Source organism: Haemaphysalis longicornis, unplaced genomic scaffold (genome assembly GCF_048455015.1).
Source record: "Haemaphysalis longicornis isolate Haplotype H1 unplaced genomic scaffold, Haemaphysalis longicornis Haplotype H1 scaffold_7, whole genome shotgun sequence".
Lineage (NCBI taxonomy): Eukaryota > Metazoa > Arthropoda > Arachnida > Ixodida > Ixodidae > Haemaphysalis > Haemaphysalis longicornis.
In genome coordinates, this window is record NW_027526422.1 from 194,150,287 (window position 1) to 194,173,064 (window position 22,778).

The window sequence follows — 22,778 nt, forward strand, 5'->3', positions numbered from 1 at the left end:
GCCAGTTTGCAGGAGGGCACAGACAAACAAAAAATTTATTTTCGTTACTCTTTCAGGGTGATCACGCAAGATTACTTTGGAGTGGATACAAACTGTAATAAAATTTACCACCCCCCCACGAATTACATCTGCTGTTCCAAGGTATGGAAAAGCTCTGTCATAATCTTAAAGAGAGTGCACCGTTTTTTTGAAGCCCAGCCAGGTTGGCTGCGAAGAAGGGCGCTTATCCGCACAAAAGGACAAGAACAACAATACATGTTGGTTTATGAAAGACACCGGAAGTTATGGTGATGACAAACATGGGGACACTTTTGAAATAGAAAGAAGCTAGCTGGCTTGCTGTGAACATTGTAACCGAGTTCAAAGGTATCCAAACCAGTCTTCAGTAAGGAAGATGTCCATCTTCCAGAAGCCCTGGGGTTCAAGGTTAACGGGAAAGTTAACTGGAAAACGACAGAAGTTAGTAAAAAGGCTAGAATGCTGGTGAGAGAAGCAGAGACAAAAATCAGAAAAAATCTTCGCGATCATAAATGAGACTGCTCATGAAGCATGATAAAGTGCAAGCCCTTTCTTAATTAGTGGCGTTACTAGTAAAGGGAAGTCGCTGATCATCATCACCCTATTTTTTTTTATGGTGGCCACCGACTCTGTGAAAATCTTTATTTTTTAATGCGAAAGTGTTAAAAAAGTGTAAAAAAATGTGACATCGTCTACGTAACTAAAAAGAAAGAAGAAAAACTGGCACCGAGGGGTATCGAACCCAGGGATGTGTCGTGACAGGCACGTGACTTCACCACTACTTTACAGCGTGTGGCTTTTGAAATGCACTTTACACTGCCTACGCGCTTCGAATGCGACGGCAGCTTGGCTTCATCTACAGATCTAACACTGATCAAACAGTTCTTCGTTGCTACATCGCGTCCGCATATCTTCATTGACTTACCGCACACTACTCGAAAATCCGTGTAAGAAGCTACGAATGTCTGTTATCATGGAATCAGCATAGTTAACTGTGACAGTAAAGGCCCAACCACATGCACGCGTAAAATCGACGTACTCGCGCAACGACGTACGCCTGCGGCGGCATACGCCGCTGCCTTTACGCCGGCCGACGACGTCGGAGAGGGCGAGTAACCACATATCGCCGCAACGCGCGCGTAAACCAATGCGCCGGGCCGTGTGGCTCGACTACTTCGGACTCAGCTTTGTGGCGACCAGTTCAACTACATTTTAACTGAAATAAAGCAAATAATGCCTATTCTCACAAATATACGTATATTTAATACAGAAACAACTAAAACAGTTCTCGGGACATTAAAAAACGTTAAGGATTAGTATGCATACTTGGCAGGCACAAAACTAACGAATCCCTTCCGCTACATTTGGCGTAAAACTGCCTTGCTCCCATAGTTGCTCGTTGCTTCGCGTGTTTTGTCCGGTTGTTTGGTCACCGTATTTTACAAATTACTTCGTTTTATCGCATAATAAATAGTGAAGTTAGCTTATTTATCAATTCACTGTCTTGTTATGCGACCTGACTGCCGATAACATCACCGCCAGAGGTGTACGTCAACACCGTACGCCCGAAAGTTTGCGTCGATATCTGGCGCGCTCTGACTTGGGCGTAACAAGCGCGTACCAATGCATTCGGCGTACGCCGGAGTACGCCGGTTCCTTACGCGCTTACGCCGGTTTACGTCGTTGCACGAGTACGCCGGTTTTACGCGTGCATGTGGTTGGGCCTTAAATCAGCATGCCTCGCACGCTCACACGATGCAGCAGTAAATTTATCGCCAGAATGCTTTCGCACTCGAAGCACGTAAGCATGGTGCCCCGATAAATTTTTCGATTTTTAAGTAGGCAGGTAACATTATGCCGTCGCCGTTCAAGGTGTCAAACAAAATGCACCACTATAAACGTGACCTTTGTGTAAAGTTTGAGCGCGAACGAAGAAGCGGTTTGCTCAGGAATTTTAATTTCTGTAATACGCTAATTTACTGTTGCAACACGCGTGCTAGCAGGAAAGTGCACGCAACGCGCGAGTCAAGTTTCGGACTCCTATAATTGTCCCACACTTACACAACTGACGCAAGCGAAATGTAACGAACGCAGACATCGAAGCACGCGCAACCGAACCCACCTGTTGCGTACGGGCCTTGGCGGGTCACGGGCGCTGGGAAGGCGCGCGCCGAAATAAAAACTTTTAGCGCACCGAATTTGCGCGTCGCGCAATTCCTTGCAACGCACACAAGCGCAGCACGCGACGACGTCCAATGGTTATCGGGCAGGAGAGAAGCGGCTAGGGCCCACCCCCTTCCTCTCGGCCAAGCTAAACCGCGGGGCTTTTTCGATTACATCTCGCACCGAAGGTCACCGGTAATGGACTCCACGCGGGACGCGATCACCAATCTCTTCTCCGCGGTGTCACCGTGCATCGCGGCTTCCTGGACTGAGGACGCCACTCACTTTAGAGGGCGTCGAATGTTTTTCAATCAATCAACATGAACGAGACGTTATTTCTGTCCTTTCTCCTTCCTTTTCCGGGTTTGTGCGAGTTTTAACACGGGATTTTTAAAGGGACGGCAGACTCGCATCTATGCATGCATCTCACGACGATGTCCGGGAAACGCAATGCCGCACTGATGCTGACCGGATCCGCGGCCGGCGCACTTCGACACTATCGGCCCCGCTTATCGCTCCGTCTGTACACGAGGCCGACGAGATTGCATCGCTTGGAATAATCACGTTCAGCTCACCTTCGTCAACGTTTATTCCTCGCCGCAGTGCGCAACTTCTCTCTTTCGGTAACACGGGCGAGGCAATCAACTGTCCATAAAAAGTGGCCTTGCGAAAACTGCGACAACCGTTTCGGCGTACAGGAACGAACAACTCAACTGAACTCTGCCGCAGGTCGCATCTAGGCAGAGGCAGAAAAAACTTGAACTTGACACACAAGACGAGTCGGCACTGCTTCTGCCGACACAAAAAACTACAGAACAATGCCAAAAGGCCGAAACTTCCCCTCTCCTTCCTTGTTGGCCTACTCGATAAGAAAGAAGGAAATGGTTAAGTGGAAAGGATTATTACTCAGTGTGTCCAGACAAGAACACCAACGGTTTCGAAAAGTTCTTTTCTGCCAAAGTTTTTGGCATCTACCATGTTGCAATAAAGTGAGGTCATCCATAAATTTTAAGTTTGAAATATTATGTATGTAGGCGAACAAGTTCGTTTCGATTAGGCAGTTTAATAAAGGTCGTCTGTACACCATGAGCGAACAAAAACAAAACCAAAACGTGTTGGCCGATTTTATCGCTCCCGCTTGCTCGGAACGTACTGTGTAATCGTCTGCTACGATGGCCGTTTCCTACGCTGCGTCTGCACCGGGAAAAACAATAATTCACGGCGAGCACGCAGTCGTGTACGGCAAAGTAAGTTCCGCCGCGGTAGCGCAGACGGTGTTCTGTCACCTTTGGCGTTGCAGTTTGCCTACGCTGCTTGCGCGACGCTTTTTTTCCTTTGCTGCGCCGGGCGGTGATGCGAACAAAACACGCATACCCTTCCGTCTCGGCTGGGAAAACAAAGCTGCGTTCTCTTTTTCCTCCTGTTCGATAAGCCTCGAAGCAGCTCAGTTTTTCCTCCCGTTGCTTCCCGCGCCCTTTTGGCGCGCAATAATCGTAAATTCTTTTTTGTTCGATTCCTTGTCGCCCCTAGGCTTCCGTTGCCGCGAGCGTCGACCTCAGAACCAGCGTCACTTGCACCGAACAAGAATCTCTCGTGGTTTTGGAAGCTTGCGATCTTGACATCTCCGCCAGTTGGCCCGTCAGCAAGTTTCTGTGCTTTTCCGTTCCCAAAGAAGGTGCGTGTATGTCTTCTCTGTCGCCTTCAAAGTTAGCCCCTTAGCGATGCCCCACATCCCCCCCCCCCCCCCCCCCAAAAAAAAAAAAAAAAAATGGCGGGAGATTTGAGCTACCGAAATGGCAACGAAACCAGATGAAGACAGCCGCATTCGTACAGACCCAATAATACGTGTGCGCCTTAACTTTGTTCATTCTTTGTAGCCAAAAAGATCGTAATTTGCCATAAAATGCAGAGTGGTACGCAATGAAGTAGAGATCTTCGTTATACCGGGATATTCGCAACATCGGGTTCCTGACCCCATCTGCCGTCTTCCAGGTTATTCGACCGAGGTGATTCCGTCCAGCGCCCTTGCCCCCAGCATTTGCGAGTGCTTTGAAGTTGATGGCGGATCTGCAAAACCCAGAGACCAGGCTGAGCTAGCCTTTCTCTTTCTCTTCACTGGTATCGCCTTGCGGCACAACAATGGGTACGTTGCATGAGTGTCGCAGAAATGTAGAATGTTTGCTAGAGAAGGCCAGCTGTGGTATGCATGGCTGTATACGCATGTATTGATAAACAAAATGAGCATGGTGAAACTGAGAATTCGATAGTCAGTGCTTTGGGGGACCAGCACATGTAGGCTCAGTGGTGCTATAGTTTTGAAAGCATTTGATGAAGAAACAACTTGGCAGCTGGCCTGGGACTATATGGTTACAACATGAAGGAAGCTTTTAACACTCTGGTTGTAAGGGGTTCTGGGGGGTTTGGGAAGCAATCAGTTTCAAGTATTGTGCCCTTGGCCTTGAATACGGAAAGGATTTCAGCAACGAAAGAATTTACTGAAGCAAGCTCTGTCAGCAACAAGGAGCCACCGGCAAAAGCATATCTGAATCAGAAATGAAGAAAATGTGAAGGGAAACATTTTCAAAGGTGCAGTTCACTTCAATGCATTTCAGTCCATACGTATACACTGCTGCAACCATCCTTTTGTTTACTCTATCACTGTTTACGTGTGGCCTCTGCTATCATCCAAGTAATTTTAGGGCGACTTTCTGTTGAGAAAAGCAGCCAAAAGCCATCTCTTTGTTGTTGTTGGAAACATTTATTGAGAGAACAGGGGAGGGGAGTTGGGTCAAAAAGTGGAGCATTGGGTGGCCAGTATATGCCATGGGCTGTGGCTGCAGTCTTGGCTTTGCGAATCAGCGCTTCCTGTTCTCCAACTGGCTGCAGATGATGAGGAGAATGGGGGATTGGATTGACATGTCTAAACTAGCTGGCTGGCGGTGTTGGGAGTCCTTTAGTTTCGCAAACAAATTAGCGGGCCACCAAGTAAGGACGGCTCAACGCAGGCAGTTTGGCCCCGCCAAGTTTTCCGTCAGCTCCAAACTGCCCCTGGGAGCCGGCCTGGGCTCGTCAGCATCGTACAGCACAGCCCTGGCAGCTGTGCTCCTGGCACGGTGCGATGTAGTGCGGCACCCGCTGTCCAGCGACAACCGGGCGCTCATCTCAGCGTGGGCCTTCCAGGCAGAGTGCATCCTGCACGGCCGGCCATCGGGCATCGACAACACCATCTGCACGTACGGTGGGTGTGCGTCGTCTCGCTGTGGTTAGCCGTGGAGGTGACGAGTCAGCTGGTGAGTGCACATCGGTGCACTGGGAACTGTACTGCTTTGAGCACGGGCTTAAAATGAAGGCGCACTCTATGCACAAAGGACAATGATGAACGAGTGACAGTTAAAATGCTAACACCCACCTGGGTACAGCTGACATGTACGTAGAATTCACCTCAGCTTCTCATCTTAGTTGATGCTGAAGGGAAATTTCTTTAAACGCAGCTGTCGGGCAAGTTGGCCCATTATGAGTGAAAAGAAACTGTGCGACTTTGATAAAGAAGAACAACGGGACAAGCGCTTTGTAATTTCTTTGTGGAAGGAAATTTCTTTGTAGTCCCAGTTTCTTTTAAGTGGGAAGATTGCCAGAGCCCAAGTTGCTTTACCTACCAGAGGCTTGGATGCACTAAGATACTCATCAAAACATCTCTTTTCTTTAAAAAATATATTATGCGGTTTTATGTGCCAAAGCTGCACATGCACGCTGTACTGGAGGGCTCTGAATTAATTTTGACCACATGGGGATCTTTAGTGTGCAGCAAAGTCTCTCCAGACCACCTCGGGATCATTAGCGCACGGCAAAATCTCAACATACAGGCATTTTCATTTTCCGCCTTCACCAGAGAAACAGCCACTGCAGCCTGGATTGAAATCACAACCTTGGGCTCACGCACCACAACGCCGTAGCCACCGCAGCGGGTGTTTTTTTTTTTTTGAAACGGCTATGCTTTCAGGATTTTCTGTGAAATTGATTTATGAACACTTCGTGAGCAGCCCTATCCATCCCTATTAAAAGAAGTAACAGTAAAGCAGTTGCTCTCGTTAATTCAGCCCTAATTATACCGGCAGAATTTGCTCGGACAAAGTACAAAATTGAATCAGTGGAAGTAAAAATGGCAGATTCAGCTTTATGCCTTTAAATGGTGTTTCAACTTGATTGGACCTACTGTTGTAGGGTTAGCACGATTCAACAGTATTTGTATGCGTGTCACAAAACTGCATCGTTTACATACATTCGTATTCATATCCCACATCACATGCAATCCTGTAGGGTCATATCAGGCATCGCACTGTGGGGGTCTTGCACCTTCGATTGTCCTCCTGTGGTAACTCGTGTTCGGGAATTTATTACTTGCACTAAAACTGAGCAGGTGTAGTAAAAATGACTCCACTTACTCGAACAGCAGGGTGCAAAGCGCTGCATCGTCGCCACTTGCGTACCCAGGATTTTTTTATACAAGCGATTCATTAACATTTTAGCGGAGCTAAGGAGGGGCCAACGTTTCTCGATTGATTGATTGTAGGGTTTAACGCGCCGACGCAACGCAGGCGATGAGGCGCGCCGTAGTGGAGGGCTCCGGATTAATTTTGACCACCTGGGGATCTTTATCGTGCGCCGAAATCTCGCACACACGGGCGTTTTTGCTCTTCGCCTCCATCAGAAAAGCGGCCGCCGCGGCCGGGAATCGAACCCGCGACCTCGTGCTCAGCAGCGCAACGCCTTAGCCACTGAGCCACCGCGGCGGGTCCAACGTTTCTTACACTGCAATTTACAGACTTGCGAACACTATGGGGATGGAGGTTTTTATGGGGGTGGTGTAACACTTCAATTCTTTATTGCATTCAATGCAAACACATGCACAGAGTCTCGTTTGCGCATAGGTACACACAGCCTGTGGCATGTCAAAAGATTATGCCCTCCCCAGACAGCAGAAGAAGACCAGCACCCCCCACTGTTTGTTTCCAGGGGGTGCCGTCCTATTCAAAGGAGGAAAAGTGACCGACACCCTGGAGAGGCAAGTTTGTGCGCCTCCTCTTTTTCCCGTTTCTTTTCATTCTCACTTCGAGAAGCATTGCAGGAGGAGCAGGCACGGCTGCTGGCAATAAGGAAGTTTAACGCTTGCAAAGTCAGCTTTTGCGACAAGAGGTTCTTTTCTTTTTGCCTGCTCTTTCAACACGTGCGTCGGTTAGTGGATGATGCATGCGGAATGAGGAACGATTCGGCAGTAGTGCTAGAGAGAGAGAGGCTAGGTGCCAACATAACATCGAAGGGAAAAGATGATTTGTGGACTTTTATTGGAGCTTCCCTTTGTGTCGATTTGTGTCGTCTCTGTGTGCCTGCCTCGGCAACGAGAAAGACATTGTGCTGTTCAGGACCAACCGGCTTTGGCTTTGGCCCTGGCAGCTTTACCTTTGCTGGCATGGCAGTGTGAACTGCTGATAGTCAGAGATTTCAGCTTGCTTGGAGTTTTCTTTTTTCTTTTCCTTGTGAACTTGCCACTACACTGGGAGTTATGAGATCAAATGCTATCGCTGTGAGAAAGATTGTTGAGAGAGAAAGAGAGAGAGATATAAACGTTTATTAGGAAAAAAAAGAGGTGTCGCGATTGTCTTAGGGATGGTGCCCTCCTTCCAGGGCCGCAGACTTTTCTGCTCCTCTCCAGGCTCAAAGAAAGAAGTCCTTCTGAATCCCAAAGTCGGAGCTGGCCAGAGCTGCCTCCCATAGCACAACCGTATTTGTGGTGTTTTTTCCTGAAGGACAGATGATAAAACTGTCGATTTTGGGCCTATGTAAGCAGTAATCACTTGTTGGCCTTAACGGCAGTTGGCCTTAACGGCCGTTAGGTGGAGTCACACGGCAGTGCGAACGCCGTTGGAAACCAAACGGCGATCGACACCAACTGAGGTCGCTGGTCTCCGTTCCGCCGGCTTTCCTCCGTTCTCGCTGCAGCTAGGCAAGATGGCTGCGCCCAGCAACAACGTGTCCCCGATGGAAGCGAGCGCCCCTCAGCAAAAGCGCTTCATCTGGACAGCGTCGCTGACGCATCTGCTTATTAATGTGTGGCAGGACCACCTTGCACAACTGCGGGCTCAGAAGCACAATGCCCCGGTGTACCTGCGTATGACCGCGATGTTTAATGAGCTCGCAAGCGAAGAGTGCGGGCAGACTGTGCGAGTCACAACTAAACAATTGAAGCACAAGATGGAGAACTTGGCACAAGCGCACAAGTAAGTTACCACAATTTTATTAGATTTTTAAGCCCGCGTAGCACCTCGTCCAGCATGTGCAATAAAATATGGCGCACCGCACTGTGACTGATCTGTCTCGATGCCGTAGGCAACGCCGAATCTTGCTTGACGTGGGCTCAAACGCGACTCCTTCATAACGCTCGTGCAGCAATGCTTAAATAGCGATCACAGCGTAGCACAGTAGGTTTATCATGTGTAGCCGTTTGCCGTAAGTTAGGCTTTGCCGGGCGAAGTTTGACAGAAATGTATTTTGCACCAAAAAGCCTGTACGATCAGTTCACACGAAATAAAATGTTGACCTGTGCATTAGCTTTCCTGTGGTGCGCATTGCAGTAAAGGTAAAGCTAACAATCAATAAAGGTTGAATTATAAAAGCAGTAGTGTTTGCTGTACGATCAGTTACACAAAATAAAATGTTGACCGGTGCATTATCTCCTGTAGCGTGTATTGCAGTAAAGCTAACAATCGCTAGAAGTTGCACTGTGAAAGCAGCAGTGTTTGCATTAAATGCACACACCACTGCACTGCTTTCTTGTTTTCTATGCAACCGCAATTTGCATACACAAGAATATTATACTAATACTATTAATTCCAACTTTTCAGTTGTGTATGAGCAGTGTGGTTAAGAGCACACTAGGCCGTGCATGTAAGGCATCAGAAGTAATTGAACTGTGGTAAAAAAAGCTGATAGGAAAGTTGGTGTGTAATAACATTAAGGCGCTAGTGAGACAATGATGCAAGACACGATGGGTTAAGCGCTCACTCGCAGTACTTGTTTATTTGAAGCATTGTCTCGTATGTATACAGGTGTAATCACTGGAAACATGCGCAGTAGAAAAAGCGAAGGAGAAAAAATCAAAAGTAGCTACAATCAAAGTGAAGTTCTGAAGAATTCAAATTTACTGACACGCAGAAGGAAAGATGTGCAGCAGATGCAATGGTCTCCTTTTTCTTCTCTTGATGTAAAAGGCTTCCAAGAGCTCCCTCGCTACTGTATTATCACTCCCGCCGATAATTTGAATCTGCTCAAAGAAAGGTCTTTCTCAGGCATGCTCTAATTTTATCACATCCTGAATTGTGCAGAAATTGCTAAATGTGCAGCCTAATCAAGCGCATATCCCATAGTTGTTTGTCGACATTGTTTATAGGATAATAACATTCTATCTTGACTATCAGCTGATCTTGATGCCTATCTAGCTCACATCATAATTCAACAGCCTGCAGTTTCAACTTTCAGCACAAATCAAGTTCATAGTTCTTGTTTGTTTGTACTGTAGTGAAAATAATTTGTGTTTATTGCTGGGGACATGACAGAGTGACTCTCATCTGTACTTTGTTCTTATTTCAGAAAGGCAAGCAATGCTGGCACTGGGTCGGCAGCTACAGAGTGCCCATTTTATAAGCGGCTGAAAACCTTCCTGGGGAACCTGCCCATGAACGACCCAAGCCTGGTGCAGGAGAGCTTTCAGGTGCAACATGTTTATTTTGGTTGCATGCAAACATTGGAAATTGACTGAAAAACCAAAATTGGTTTTTGAACAACCTGGTTTGTTGCCGGAGACAGGTGGCAGCAATGTTTATTACTAAAACATCATTGCACAAACATGAGGCATTGTGGGCCCCTGAGTACTAAAAATTCACAAATAACTTGTCATAAGCATCACTGTCTGCGTAGCTTAATTATCATTGATTGACATTTACAACATACTGATGCCACAACAATTGTTACTTTTGGGAGTTTAGGGTGTACCACAACTCATCTAGAGAAAACATCAAGCATTGTATGTTTGTATGTGTACCACTTGCACTCAGCATGCAAAAAACAATAATCACTTAGATGCAACATTCGGTAACATCCTGTTTTTTTTCTTCTTAAGCTGGACATGATAGAACGGCTGCCAGAAGGTGCAGAAGTTGTGGCCTCGGGGCCACTGCCAACAGCGCCCAGCAGCCCAGGGAATCCTGATGAATCGAGTAGCCACGCTTGGACCAGCCAGGCCTGGACCAACGAGGCGGACAACATAGACGCGTCCGCTAGTGGACCATCGACAAGCCAGGTTCCATCCCCTGCACCCACAGCTGACCAAGGCCCCACCCGAAAAAGGCGGCAGCAGGCGTCACCACTTGACAAAGTTGTGGAAATACTGGAGCGCCAGGAAGACCGTGCCGCGAAACTCGCAAAAAAAGACTACAAACTGTCAAAGAAGGCAGTCCGTCTCCATGAGGAGACGAACGCAATTCAAAGAGAAATGCTAGGCATAATGCGCCAATACTTTGCAGGCCAGCAGGAGCGTCAGCCTGACCTCAGCACTGAAAACACTGAATAAAGCTGAATGTGCATACGTGCCCTTGTTCTGTTCATTGTTCACATTTGCATGCCTGAAGCAGCTTTTCATAGTAGTCATGGCTTGAGTGACAAGATGTGTTTAGCCAAAGCCTGTCGGACGCTTTCACCTGATGAGCTTGCTGCGTTGCTCACACAAACCGGCTGTGGAAGTTCACGGGCTGCTACTTCAGCACTCCACTGTGTGTCGCACTGGTCACGCATGTGCTCGCAGACATTGTGGAGGACGCAGCAAGCTCGCACAATGCTGTTGACATTGTCAATTTCACACTCAAGTCCCTTCAAGACCCTGAATCTAGCCTTCAGTCGCCCAAAGGCATTTTCGACGACACGCCTTGCTTTGGAGAGAGTGTAGTTGAACGTTTGCACTGTGGGGTTGTTTGCACTGCGATGAGGGAACGGCTTCATCAGGTGACGCTGCAACGGAAAGGCCTGGTCACAGAGGAGGACTGCTCCTATAGGCATTCCATCGATGACTTGGCTAGGTACAGTGAAGATATCAGACCCCACTACTTTCGGTAGTATGGAGGCCCTGTAAACTGCTGCGTCGTGATTGCGCCCTGGAGACCCTACATTGGTGTACAAGAACTTGTAGTTTTGGTCAACCACAGCGAGCAGGATTATACTATACCAACCTTTATAGTTGTAGTAATCCTGCGCATTTTCTTTGGGCGGCGAAACTTTTATGTGGCAACCGTCCATTGCGCCGAGGCCCTGTGGAAAGCCTGTGCAGGCTTCGAATTGCCGCACGTGGTCTCTGACATTATTCAGAGACGGAAATTGCACAATCTGGGGCTCGAGCACATTTACGACAACGTCGCAAAACTCCCGGAAGATGAGGTTGACGGATGACCGACTCACGCCGAAAAGGTGCGCCACAGTCCTTTCCTCGGCCGACGTGGCGAGTCTGTACAGGGAAATGGCGACACGCTTGTGCAGTGGTATACAAGCTCGCATGTTTGTATCCTCCCGTGCTAGTGAGGAACACGAGCTTACAATGTACGCAAACGTGGAGCGGGTCACACGAAAGTTTCCCTTGAAATCTTGATCCGACAACGTCGGCACGGTGGTGTCATACCACGACGGCGGTCTCCAAAGCGTCCACACACTCCTAGGCCTGGGAGACAACGCCACAGCGAGTGCAGCCAGGGTGCGACACCGCCTCTCGGCCGCCTCCCGCTTCTTCTTGATCGACGCTTTCTTGGTGAGCACAGTTCGCAGTTCAGTCCTTTTTGCAGACAACAAGGTTTCGTAGTGTGCAACAAGGAGAAGCAAGTCGGGCGGGCGATCACGGCCGCATTCATACACCGGCCGGCTAAGCGCCATTTCACGGCTGCTCTCGGGGACGCGTCGCAAAGACGCACCACGTTCAACACTTCACCGGCTGGATCGCGCGGACGGTGGATCTCGGTACGAAAGAAAAAAAGAAAATGCACAGTGCTGCGGTGCTGTGGCGATGGATCGCGGAATGAAGCGCTTCACCAAGTCAAATCAGACCACGTAGAAACCACAACCAAAGGCAGCGACGCCACGACCACGACGAACGCAACGCACACCACAACAAACGCGGCCATTTGCAACGCCCTGGTTCGGATTGGATCGGCTAGATAACCTTCTCTGATACTGTAGCAACAACTTTTGCGAAGAGTAAAAAAAAAATACACTGTACAGCTTGCAGCGCAGAAAATAATTACGAGAAAAACAAATTTTTGAGTTTTCGAGGTAAAATTGTAAGAGTCACGTGATAAAACGTCCAAACGGAAGTGAACCGTCTGAGCATGGAAAGTGCCGTGTGAGCACAGCCATCACAGTTCCGTTACCACGGCCGTTACGGGGTTAAACTGCCGTTTGCGTTAACGGCCGTTAAGGCGCCCGTGTAACAGGGGTATTATTCTTTTACCTTGATGATGATGTGCATTTATGTCATTTAAACAAGTGTGAGTGTTCCAACGTTTCAACATCAAGGTTGTAAATTGCTGGGGTGTAGTGAGGTGGCGAACTTTGACAGTTTGTAAGGATAGATAGTTGAGGTGTAAAACAACAGGCGAGATGCACAGTGAAAAGGAAAACGGGATCAGGGCTGATTGTTCAATTAAGAGGTTTATTCGCCATGCCGGCCTATTTTTTTCGCACTTAACATATACACTGCGTGAACAGAGTTGAACAGGCATTGAAGAAAACCAAGCACCTGAAGGTGGTAAAACATCTCAGCAAACACGGTGGTTTGTAGTGGCTGCTGTGTGAAATTTGAATCGAGATTAGTTCTAAAGAAACGTTGGAAAAAAATAAAGCTTTCTTTTTCTTTTTTTTTTTTTTTCCACCACCTGCTGTACACCATTTTCAAATCTTGGACCTTGCAAAAACCAAATCAGGGTTTTTGCGTTCTGAATCCAGTAGTACCTACTAGTTATTGCGCATTCTCTTGCTTCAGAAGCTACCCATTTTTTTTGTTTTTGTTTTTTGTTCCACAAAAAAAAATTATTTTTTTGTTCCCTTCTTGCCCTGGCAGCATCCCCAGCTACCGGGTTCTGCTGGTCAACACCCAGGTTCCCAGGAACACCAAGGCCCTGGTGGCAGGGGTCAAGACCAGGCATGACAAGGTACTACACGCACCACACAAAGGATTCTCACTTGAGAGGACTTGTCCCTGCATGCCACCCTGCATTGTTTATCCGCAGGACATGAAAAAGGTTCGGGCCACATTTTGCAGTAGCAGCACTGATAGGTGAACTTCAAATCATGCAGGTTGACGCTGCTCATAAAGGGTCGATAAGCAGTACCAAAGGCCTGCTGCTGCTGTGAACGGTGGTAGCGTTCCCTTTTTTAGGCAGGCACACTTTGATAAAAGAGGGAAAAAACACTAGTCCTGCACCGAAAAAATGCTTCAAGCACATTGACATCTGCCTGAAGGTGTACTGTATTTATTTGATTATAAGGCAGTCATGATTATCAAACAAGGGTGCAGTTTGGAGAGCCAAAAGAATGGCCATATATATATACTGAGCTTTCAATATAAGGTTGTGTATGACTTTGAGAATTCGGATTTTGGAAGAAAAGCCTCGCCTTATATTTGAGTAAATGTGTCGCATTGGATTGTGCTTATTGGCTCTGCCTTTCAAGCCCCCTCCATATCCCTGTCTTTGAATAGTGGTCACATCATGCACCTGCATTAGAAAGAAGGTCACCGAATCCCTTGCCCTGTGCTTGCGTAGAATGTGATTCCCGTTGCCTGTCAGTTCCCAGAGGTGATCAAGCCTGTCCTGGACTCCATCGAGGCCATCTCTGAGACCTTCTGGAAGCTCCTCAAGGGATCACCCTCCGGGGCAGAGAACAGCATCTTCCCCAAAGCACTGGTGAGTGCCAGTGGCTTTCTCTGAGAGTAGCTTCTGCCACTTTGTGACAAGCACTGTGGGGGGACTTTGATGTATCGATCGAAGCAGCAGGGAAGAAAAGGAACAAACTTGCAGAAGCACCCAGGGGGGAATTATTGGATAAACGCTTCAGCTGCTCTGCTATACAGCACAGCACTTTTGAGTTGGCTTCACTACTACGAACACATGCCATGCAGGAAAGACATTGTATCAGGGGCTGTCGAGGAAGTCTGGTATGACAATATACAGGCCCTGATGCCTTATATTAAATACCTAAACGAAACCCCTCGCAGCCCCTAAGGAGTGCTATACAAAAGGCCCCTTTAGAATCAGTTTCACTACTGTGCACTAATGCCTTGCTGGGAAGACATTCTACTTATTGGAGGCAGTATAAGCTCTACACTTCGGGGGACTTCCTGTTGACAGGACTTTACTTGAGCACAGCGAATGCAGCTGAGTGATTCCTTTTTTTCCTCTATCTTCAAGTGGCCCAATTGGTAGTTCATAACTCCTTTCAATGACTGTGGCCTCTACATCCAGTGCACGTGTGAACCGTTTTTAAGTGGAAAGGCACATTCAGGAACTGTAATTGGCCCCTCTTGGGTACCTTGTAAGTGAATTTGGACACATTTTGAGCAGGAATGAAAGCAATCAAGCGTCATGGCGTGTTATTATGTCACCCTCTTACTGTGACACTACTGAGCTGATACTTACGAGGGAAGTTGCAGAACCAAGACTCCAAGGAACCCTGAGTGGAGGACAAATGCATTTAACGACAGCATTTGTGAAAAACCATGTATCACGTGTGTCGTTCAATAGTTCTGAATTCTGATTAATTGGATTTACCCCCAGCTTAGGAGGCTCAAACTGACCGGATCTGTTTGTCGCGATGGGCGATACGTCTGCAGTGCTCCTGCATTGGTGGTACAGTGGCGGCGCGTGGCTTTGAGAGCCTCAAAGCAGAAGTGCACCACACGGAAAAGGATGACGTCAAGCACCATAGTGTGTTCCTTATGAATAAAGGAGCATAAAATGAAGCATGCCCTTCATGGAGCGATGCCTGGAAAGAAACATGTAAACTAAGTGAAGATGTCTCAGCAGATCAGAAAGAAGAATCATAAACAGATCAAGGTGTGGCAATTAGGAAGTCCAAAAATGAAATTGAAAGATGAAATTGAAAGAGACGCGGTTTTGTGATTCACCGCCTGCACCTAATTTTTCAGCACATTACACTTTGGTGGCACCAGCGGCAAGAAACCGTTTCAAATGCCCACTTCAAACACTGAAGTGTAATGTGCTGAAAAATTAGGTCCAGGCGGTGCATCAAAAAACCGCTTCTCTTATTGCATTTATAGTATTGAGAGATATAAATCATACAGCTTTGGGACCAACACTGTTTTGCCTATTGTTCCTCCAAAAGTGACTAATTATCTCTAATTATCCTGGTAACTTATTGACTGACTGAAAAAAAAAAACGCCACATTTGAAATCAGTGAGAAAAAAGCAGCAAGTCTGACAAGTTTCACAGAGTTTACTTACAAATTGAAAGAAATTGTTGAGCCACGTCCCCCCTTAATTAGAATTTCATTGTGCCCACTTTGGGAGGCATCGGAAGCAGTCTGGATGAGGTGCGAGGATGGGTGGGGAAGGGATGCATGCAGGCAGTTCTCTGCTCCCTTCCTCCTGTTCCAGGAGCTGGTAGGCATGAACCAGAGCCTGCTCAACTGCCTGGGAGTGGGCCACCCACAACTGGACCGGGTGGCACGGGTGGCCGCCTCGCACGGTCTGGCAGCCAAGCTCACAGGTGCCGGTGGCGGCGGGTGCGCACTGCTGCTCTGCCACGCTGGCAGCACATCGCATGGTGAGGGTGGGCCAGCATTTTGCATCTCAGAGCTCGGATCCTGGGTTTGAACTTTCAGACTTCACTTTGCGGTGCTGAGTGCTGAAAGGGACGCTAAAGGCTGAGTAACATTGTGTTTTGACTGAAGGATCACACGTTTCGTGGCTCTCTCAGCATCTGTTCTGGGGCCAGCAATGTGTTTGGCAGGAAACGCACTTCTCTGTGCCGTTCCCCTTCCAATTGTTCTCTGATGTTTAGTAGCGTGTTTTAAGGCTTCCAGAGCAAGCCCGACTTTACTCGATTGTTGCCATCATACTGAACGCCTGCTCTTATGGACATTACCTTTTGTTATAAATATTGAAATTCAATTACAAAGTGCTGTTTCGGTGCCATCTTAGGCATCATTCACACAGCCGTCACTGTCGCCATCACAGCACCGTCACTTCAAAAAACCACGACAAAGACGGATTGAAGTACTGTTTGGACAGGAAATAATGGGAAACTGTCAGGAAGTTCTCGTCTTAGTACATCATTTGACACTGATCAGCTCCACCTATAACTGAGCGTGCTTAGTCTGAAAAGTAATGACTTTGTCCTGATATATGCAAAGAGAAGTAGCGCGTCTGGTTCGCTTTCCTAGTTGGTGCTGACGTTAATCTGCCTGCCAGAGTTCGACACTCAGATTTGCATGTCAGCAGACTAATCATCATCATCATCGTGTCTACGCCCACTGCAGGGCAAAGGCCTCTTTCCCATGGATTTACAATTATCCCAGTCCTGTGCTAACTGCGACCAATTTATTCCCGCAAACTTCTTTATTTCGTCTGCACACATAACTTTCTGCCGCCCCCTGCAACGCTTGCCTTCTCTGGGCATTCACTCAGTTACACTTAATGACCAACGGTTAGCTTGCCTTTGCATTAAATGCCCTACCCACGTCCATTTCTTCTTCATTTCTACTACTATGTCCTTAACATGCGTTTGTTCCTTCACCCACTTAGCCCTCTTCTTGTCCCTTAATGTTACACCTATCATTTTCGCTCCATTGCCCGCTGAGTCGTTCTCAATTTAACTTGAACCCTCTTAGTGAGCCTCCAAGTTTTTGCCCCGTAGGTGAGTACCGGTAGCATGCAGCTGTCATACACTTTATTCTTCAGGGACAATGGTAGGCTGCCATTCATTATCTGAGAATGCCTGCCATATGCACCCCACCCCATTCGTATCCTTCAAATTATCTCTGCCTCATGGTTGGGATCCGGGGTCACAACTTGGCCTAAGTAGATATATTCGCTTACCACTTCCACGGCCTCACCACCTATCTGAAACTGCTGTGCTCTCCCGAGGCTACTGAGCACTACTTTAGTTTTCTGCGTATTAATTTTCAGGCCCACGATTCTACTCTGCTACAACAAGCAGACAAATACAACTTCACAAATACGATGCAATATGTTCACAGCTACAAACAAAAACAGTCATTGTCCAGATGCCACACGCAAGAGCACACCCTTTCAAAAGGCGCCTCACCATGAGTAAACACATGATCGCATCGAAGCGCTGGCAGCAGTGCCGCGAAAGCTTTCGCGACAGCGGCTAGAAAGTGAGCATCATGCTTTCGTAGTGAATATGCGGGCTGGTCGTGGGGTTCGCCAACTGTGTGCTTGCTTTTCACTAATTTAGCAAAAGGTTCCCGTTTTCTGATTGGTTGGTTTTTCATGGGGCGTGGTTCTGTCACGTTGCCATAATGGAAACGTACAGCTCGGGATCTCATCACCAGCAAACCGGTTTCGAGGAGAAATCACCCGAAAAAATCGTTGTCTATGATGGAAGACGGTGACAGGGCGGGGAGAAAAACGGCTTTGTAAATTATGCTTTAGTATGGTGGCAGTCAGGAATAGTCACCCACTCACCAAGTCCCGCCCTTTATGGGAGGGGCTTGATTGCACCAGCAAAGCTTTTTCAGGAAGTATTGCCACCTGGTAGTTGGTTTAGAAAATACACACACTGTTAATTAAAGGAGTTGGCAGCCACATCATTTGAAGGTGATTGCACTAATTATCTCTGGTCTTGTCCCTGGCTGTCTCGTATATATGCAGTAGTAGTCAGTGCATACAATAGGCTCTTGCGTTCCTTTGCACACCAGCATCTTTTGAGTGTGTATGTACAGGTGCTCCAAAAAGTAAACGGAGCACGGTTTACATATTTTGAGGGGATTTCTCTGCCATGCGCCTAGCCAGCGACCATTAAGTGAATTCTCAAGAAAGTCATTCAAAAGTGAAATTGGGCCGCACATCTTCTATTTAAGCTGGCAGCCGCATTAAATAGAAATTATTATAATTTCATGAAACCATGCTTCGTTTACTTTTTGGGGCACCTGTACACAAGGTGAAACGTTGCAACAGAATCAGAATTGAACCAAAGCCATGGGCTGAGGCGAACGGTGCTATAAAATTTGCTACCTGAGGTTTGTGTCTTTTAAAAACATCACAAATTGTAGTGAGAGAAAGTGGGGGACTTGGCACCTGTTTTCTCTCCTTTCGCACTTTCTGCGTTAATATGCAACAGCTGCTACTGCGAGGGGTATATTTGTACGTATTCACAACACTCTAATCCACCAACATTGGACAACTTGCTTCTTACGATTCAGTGTCCCTTTAAGCTCTACCTAAAAGTGACAGGCTTTGTAGCAGTCTCGGTACAAATAAATTGGCGAGGTTTCATGCTCTCACGTTATGGATGACAGTTTCAGCTGCTGCCTTGGCTACCCAAGTGATCGTGCTTAATTTATGGAACATCCCGTCCATCAGGAAAGCCCCAGTGGGTAATTGAGACCACCCAATGCTTATTTCAAAATTTAGAAGAAAAAAAGCTACTAGGGCCAGAGAAGCCAGGACATCCAGAAGACGAGAACAGTGCAGAGTGGACAGAATAAGCATGTGTTTGCCAGCTATAATTGTTCATGGATTCTTTTTGCAACTATACAGTAATGGCAGCATGAAATGTCCTTTATAAATTGCGCGTGATAGCAAAACTGGCCTGAAACTTGGTTCTAGAAAAGTGGCTTGGTCCCCTTTCACCGCGATTGTGCTTTTCAATAATTGTGGACCTCAGTCATGAGCACAGCTCAAATTCTGCGAGATGCTAAGAGAATAAAAATGGAGGAGTGCAAACATCAAATCTGGGACAATGTATCGAATACGAATAGTAAAAATCGAGTGTGAATTGATTTGCATATTTTCAAATACACATATCTTTGCTCTGGTGCCTATGGAGTTTCTAAAAGATAGCTGCAAAAAATAAAAGAGATGACTTACGCGATGATAACTTAACAAAGCTGAGTGATTATGTACTAGTAGTCAGAAAATGGTACAAACATCTAAAAAAGAAAAGAGTAAGACAACTTCACAATGCAATTAAACAAAAAATTTGCACATTTCCTTGAAAAAAATGCAGCTTGCTCAACTTGAATATATTTGACTGGATCCCCAGTCATTTGAAAAGAGGCTAGGCATAATAGTAACAGGTGTGGCATTGCTGGAAGCCAACAAGTAACGACTGCTGATTCGATCCTCACTCATGCCACTGTCTTGACAGGAAACTTCTGCTTATAAATTTTACACTAGTAGTGCTCTACTTCAGCTAAGCTAACATACACCAGAGTTAGAAAACAATTCTTTTGCACAAGGATTACATGTATCAGGCTTTTGTGCACATCTTCGGTGTTCTGCAAAAAAGCCACCCCAGCAGGGCAGGTCGTGTGGTGAAGCTTGACCTACTTTTGTTGCTCTATTGTTTAAAAGTTTACCCTCAGTGCATACTCGTGATTTTTGCACCGTGTACCGAGACAGGCATAATTTGTGCAGGTCCAAGCGGCGAAGCTGTAATACTCGCCGTGCGTCAAGAACTCGAAGGAGAGGGCTTCCTGTGCTGGGAAGTGGACCTTGGTTGCCCTGGGGTCACACTGGAGTGACCGCAGAAGAGGTGCAGGGCAACCACAGGTCAAGATGGCATGGTGCAACTAGCCCACATCTTCTAACCAGGTCAAGATGGCACAGTGCAACTAGCCCACATCTTCTAACATACACCGGGCCACATTTCCGAGGCAGTTCTCAAGCATGGTGTCTCACGACATCACACTGCTGGATCCAAAATTCAACCCACCCTGTGTCTGGGACAGCAATGTGTGGAAACCTGATAACACTCTGGGATACTACATCGCGCATTAACACCATCGTTATACCACTACTTACAGGGCCGCATCACAACTTTGTCACTACTCCCAGTGTGTACCCTGTGGCTCAGAATTTTGAGGTCACGGTGTTAGTGGTTGAATGACTCTCGATGGAGTGAGACATACATGTTGTTAACGAGGCTTCAATGCCAGTGCACCGATAAGGAAAGCGACAGCAATGTTGCTGATGCCTTCAGCTTAAAATCACACCAAAAGTTCTTTTTGCAGGCATGGAGGAGCTGCAAACGAGATGCCTTAGGCTGTGTGCAGTGCACATAACAAAGCCACAAGCTGCAGTAGGTGCATTCCTTTTACCAAAGTACTACATAGCATGCAAAGCAGAGACGTACTTCGTGTGACAGCAGTCACCTTGAGTTGGGTTCAAACTTTCAGACGTCAGATAGGAATTGACGGCGTGAACAGGCATCACTTCAGGTTTCCAGCGCTGCAGACTACTTGCTGGAAAACCTGTGGGACTGCTGGCCGTGTACTTCGCGCTTATTTAAAAAAGCAATGCTGGGCCCATTGTTCATTCCATTTCGCTGTCATCCTGGTCGTCGTCCCATTATGTCGGCCTCCAAGCACAGTTCAGCGAGCTTGTACTTGCCACCAACTTCGTGTGGTTATTGTGAGCTGCCATAGCTTCGGCTGGGAGTCCTGAACATGGGTGACTCTGCCACACCTTGTCCGGGCAGTCTACTTTGTGTACTTAATTAATTCTTTACCACTGGTTAGTGCAGTGCGACCACGCACAAGAAACCAAGCTGGCATATTCTACATGGCAGCATATGTGGTAGTTTCAAGACAAAAAACATTTGTATACTGAAAAGGAACAAAGTACAATTTTATTTATCTAGACATTTTATTTGACACACACAACCGTGGCAGCAAAAATACCTTCCCAAGTGAAAATAGTATTTTTCTAGCTGGCTTTTTGAAGCAGAAATTTCTTCTAGCTAGAAATTCAGCTTCTAGCTCATTTCTAGCTGGATTGAGATTTTTTTCCGGCTGGCAGCTGCTACTTCCAGGTAGCATTGTCAGTCCAGCTGGAAAAAAAAAAAAAACCGCAAGCTGGAAATAATCGTCTCTAGCTAGACTAAGAATTTTCCTAGTTAGAAGCTGTCGATTGCAGCTAGAATCTATAAATCTAGTCAGAAATGAAGCCGGAAATTTTTATTTCTTTGATGCTCTTCCCCTTTTCATGGGGAATCGTTCTTAATAAATTTGCTTATGGAGCTCCTTCTGGCATTACAACATTAAATGTGTTTAGCTCTGCCGTGTTTATGTCAGTCACACACTCGTGTCTCCAGGACAGCCAGTGTGCATTATGCCACTCGGTTTTCTTGCTGTTGGCAAGTAAAGTTGCCTCGCCCTTGAAGGACGATTCAGAGTGGTACCTTCTTGGGGCCATAAGGACCGAAATGAGGGGTTAATTGCAGCAGCCACAATATGTGTGAAATCTGGACACGGTATGCTCATTGAGGAATGGGTGCACTGAAATTTTACTCGCGTGATGTTCACCGATTGTTTTAAGGGTCTCAAAACAGCTCCTTATAATTTTCAAGTAAACTTTGTGAAACTTGTCAGGCTCTCTGCTTTTCCCCCACTGATATCAAATGTGCCCTTATTTTTTCAGTTGGCCAATCAGTTCCCAAGATAATTAGCCATTTTTGGTAAAATAATGAACAAAAAAAGTGTTGGTCATAAAACTGTAACCTTTATATATCCCAGTACTATGAACCCTGGTGAAGGCAAAAATTGCAGCAGTTTTTTTGATGCATCGCTTGAAACTAATTTTACAGCTCATTAAACTTTGGTGGCACCAGTGGAAAGGAACCATTTTGAGCGGCTATTTCAAATATACCAAAGTTTAATGAGGTGCATATATTGCACTTCATTCACAATAAAATCAGATCGCTGTTCAGCGCAGCCCTTGTCGTCTTGTCTTTTTTTGCACTGCTTCTTAGATGATGCACCAACACACCCAGTTTTTCATGTTACTCTAATCCATCTAATACGCAAACTCCATGAGAGAACATCGTGTGCCTTATTTTGTGCATGGCGCGACTCTGGTGAAACTGTTCTTGTAATGTCAACGAATGACCTGAACCAACGAACTAAACAATTAACACATCAGGTCGCACAATACAAATATCTTGGCACCATATTTAGTCCCAACCTGTGCTTGTCCAAACACGTAGACTTCGATTGATGCTAATTTCTGAAACGCCAGGTTTTCTGGAGGTTAACATTAGCTAAGGCTTCGAGGCACACCAAGCTTTTAATGGCATTCTATGAGATCTCTTGGCCAGCATTTGAGTATTTGTCCCATTTAGAGCTTCTCCGACACAACGTCAAGTACTAAATGAAATCTAAGCTATTTGTAGAGAAGCAATTTGTTTTATTTTTCATTGTTACGGCCATACTTTTCCCCCTTCACCTGCTGCGATTGTTTTGATAAACATGCATTCACCAGCACAGCACAGATCTGTTGTGCAAAGGAAAAATTTGATGTCCA

The 22,778-nt window shown here is 46.6% G+C and overlaps 2 protein-coding genes across 2 annotated transcripts; both read left to right on the top strand.

Annotated features, from left to right (window-relative positions):
- Positions 1–3,281: 3,281 nt before the first annotated feature.
- Positions 3,282–22,182, top strand: Mvk (Mevalonate kinase). The gene is made up of 9 exons (XM_077679489.1): positions 3,282–3,428; positions 3,712–3,856; positions 4,174–4,324; positions 5,187–5,419; positions 7,195–7,243; positions 13,331–13,421; positions 14,058–14,174; positions 15,885–16,053; positions 19,893–22,182. Exons 1-9 carry the CDS (start codon positions 3,354–3,356, stop codon positions 19,997–19,999), a joined length of 1,137 nt encoding a protein of 378 aa, XP_077535615.1. The 5' UTR covers positions 3,282–3,353; the 3' UTR covers positions 20,000–22,182.
- Positions 8,173–10,804, top strand: LOC144147372 (uncharacterized). Its single transcript, XM_077679490.1, has 3 exons — positions 8,173–8,456; positions 9,826–9,946; positions 10,355–10,804. The coding sequence occupies exons 1-3, from the start codon at positions 8,188–8,190 to the stop codon at positions 10,802–10,804; spliced, it is 840 nt and encodes a 279-aa protein (XP_077535616.1). The 5' UTR covers positions 8,173–8,187.
- Positions 22,183–22,778: the final 596 nt, after the last annotated feature.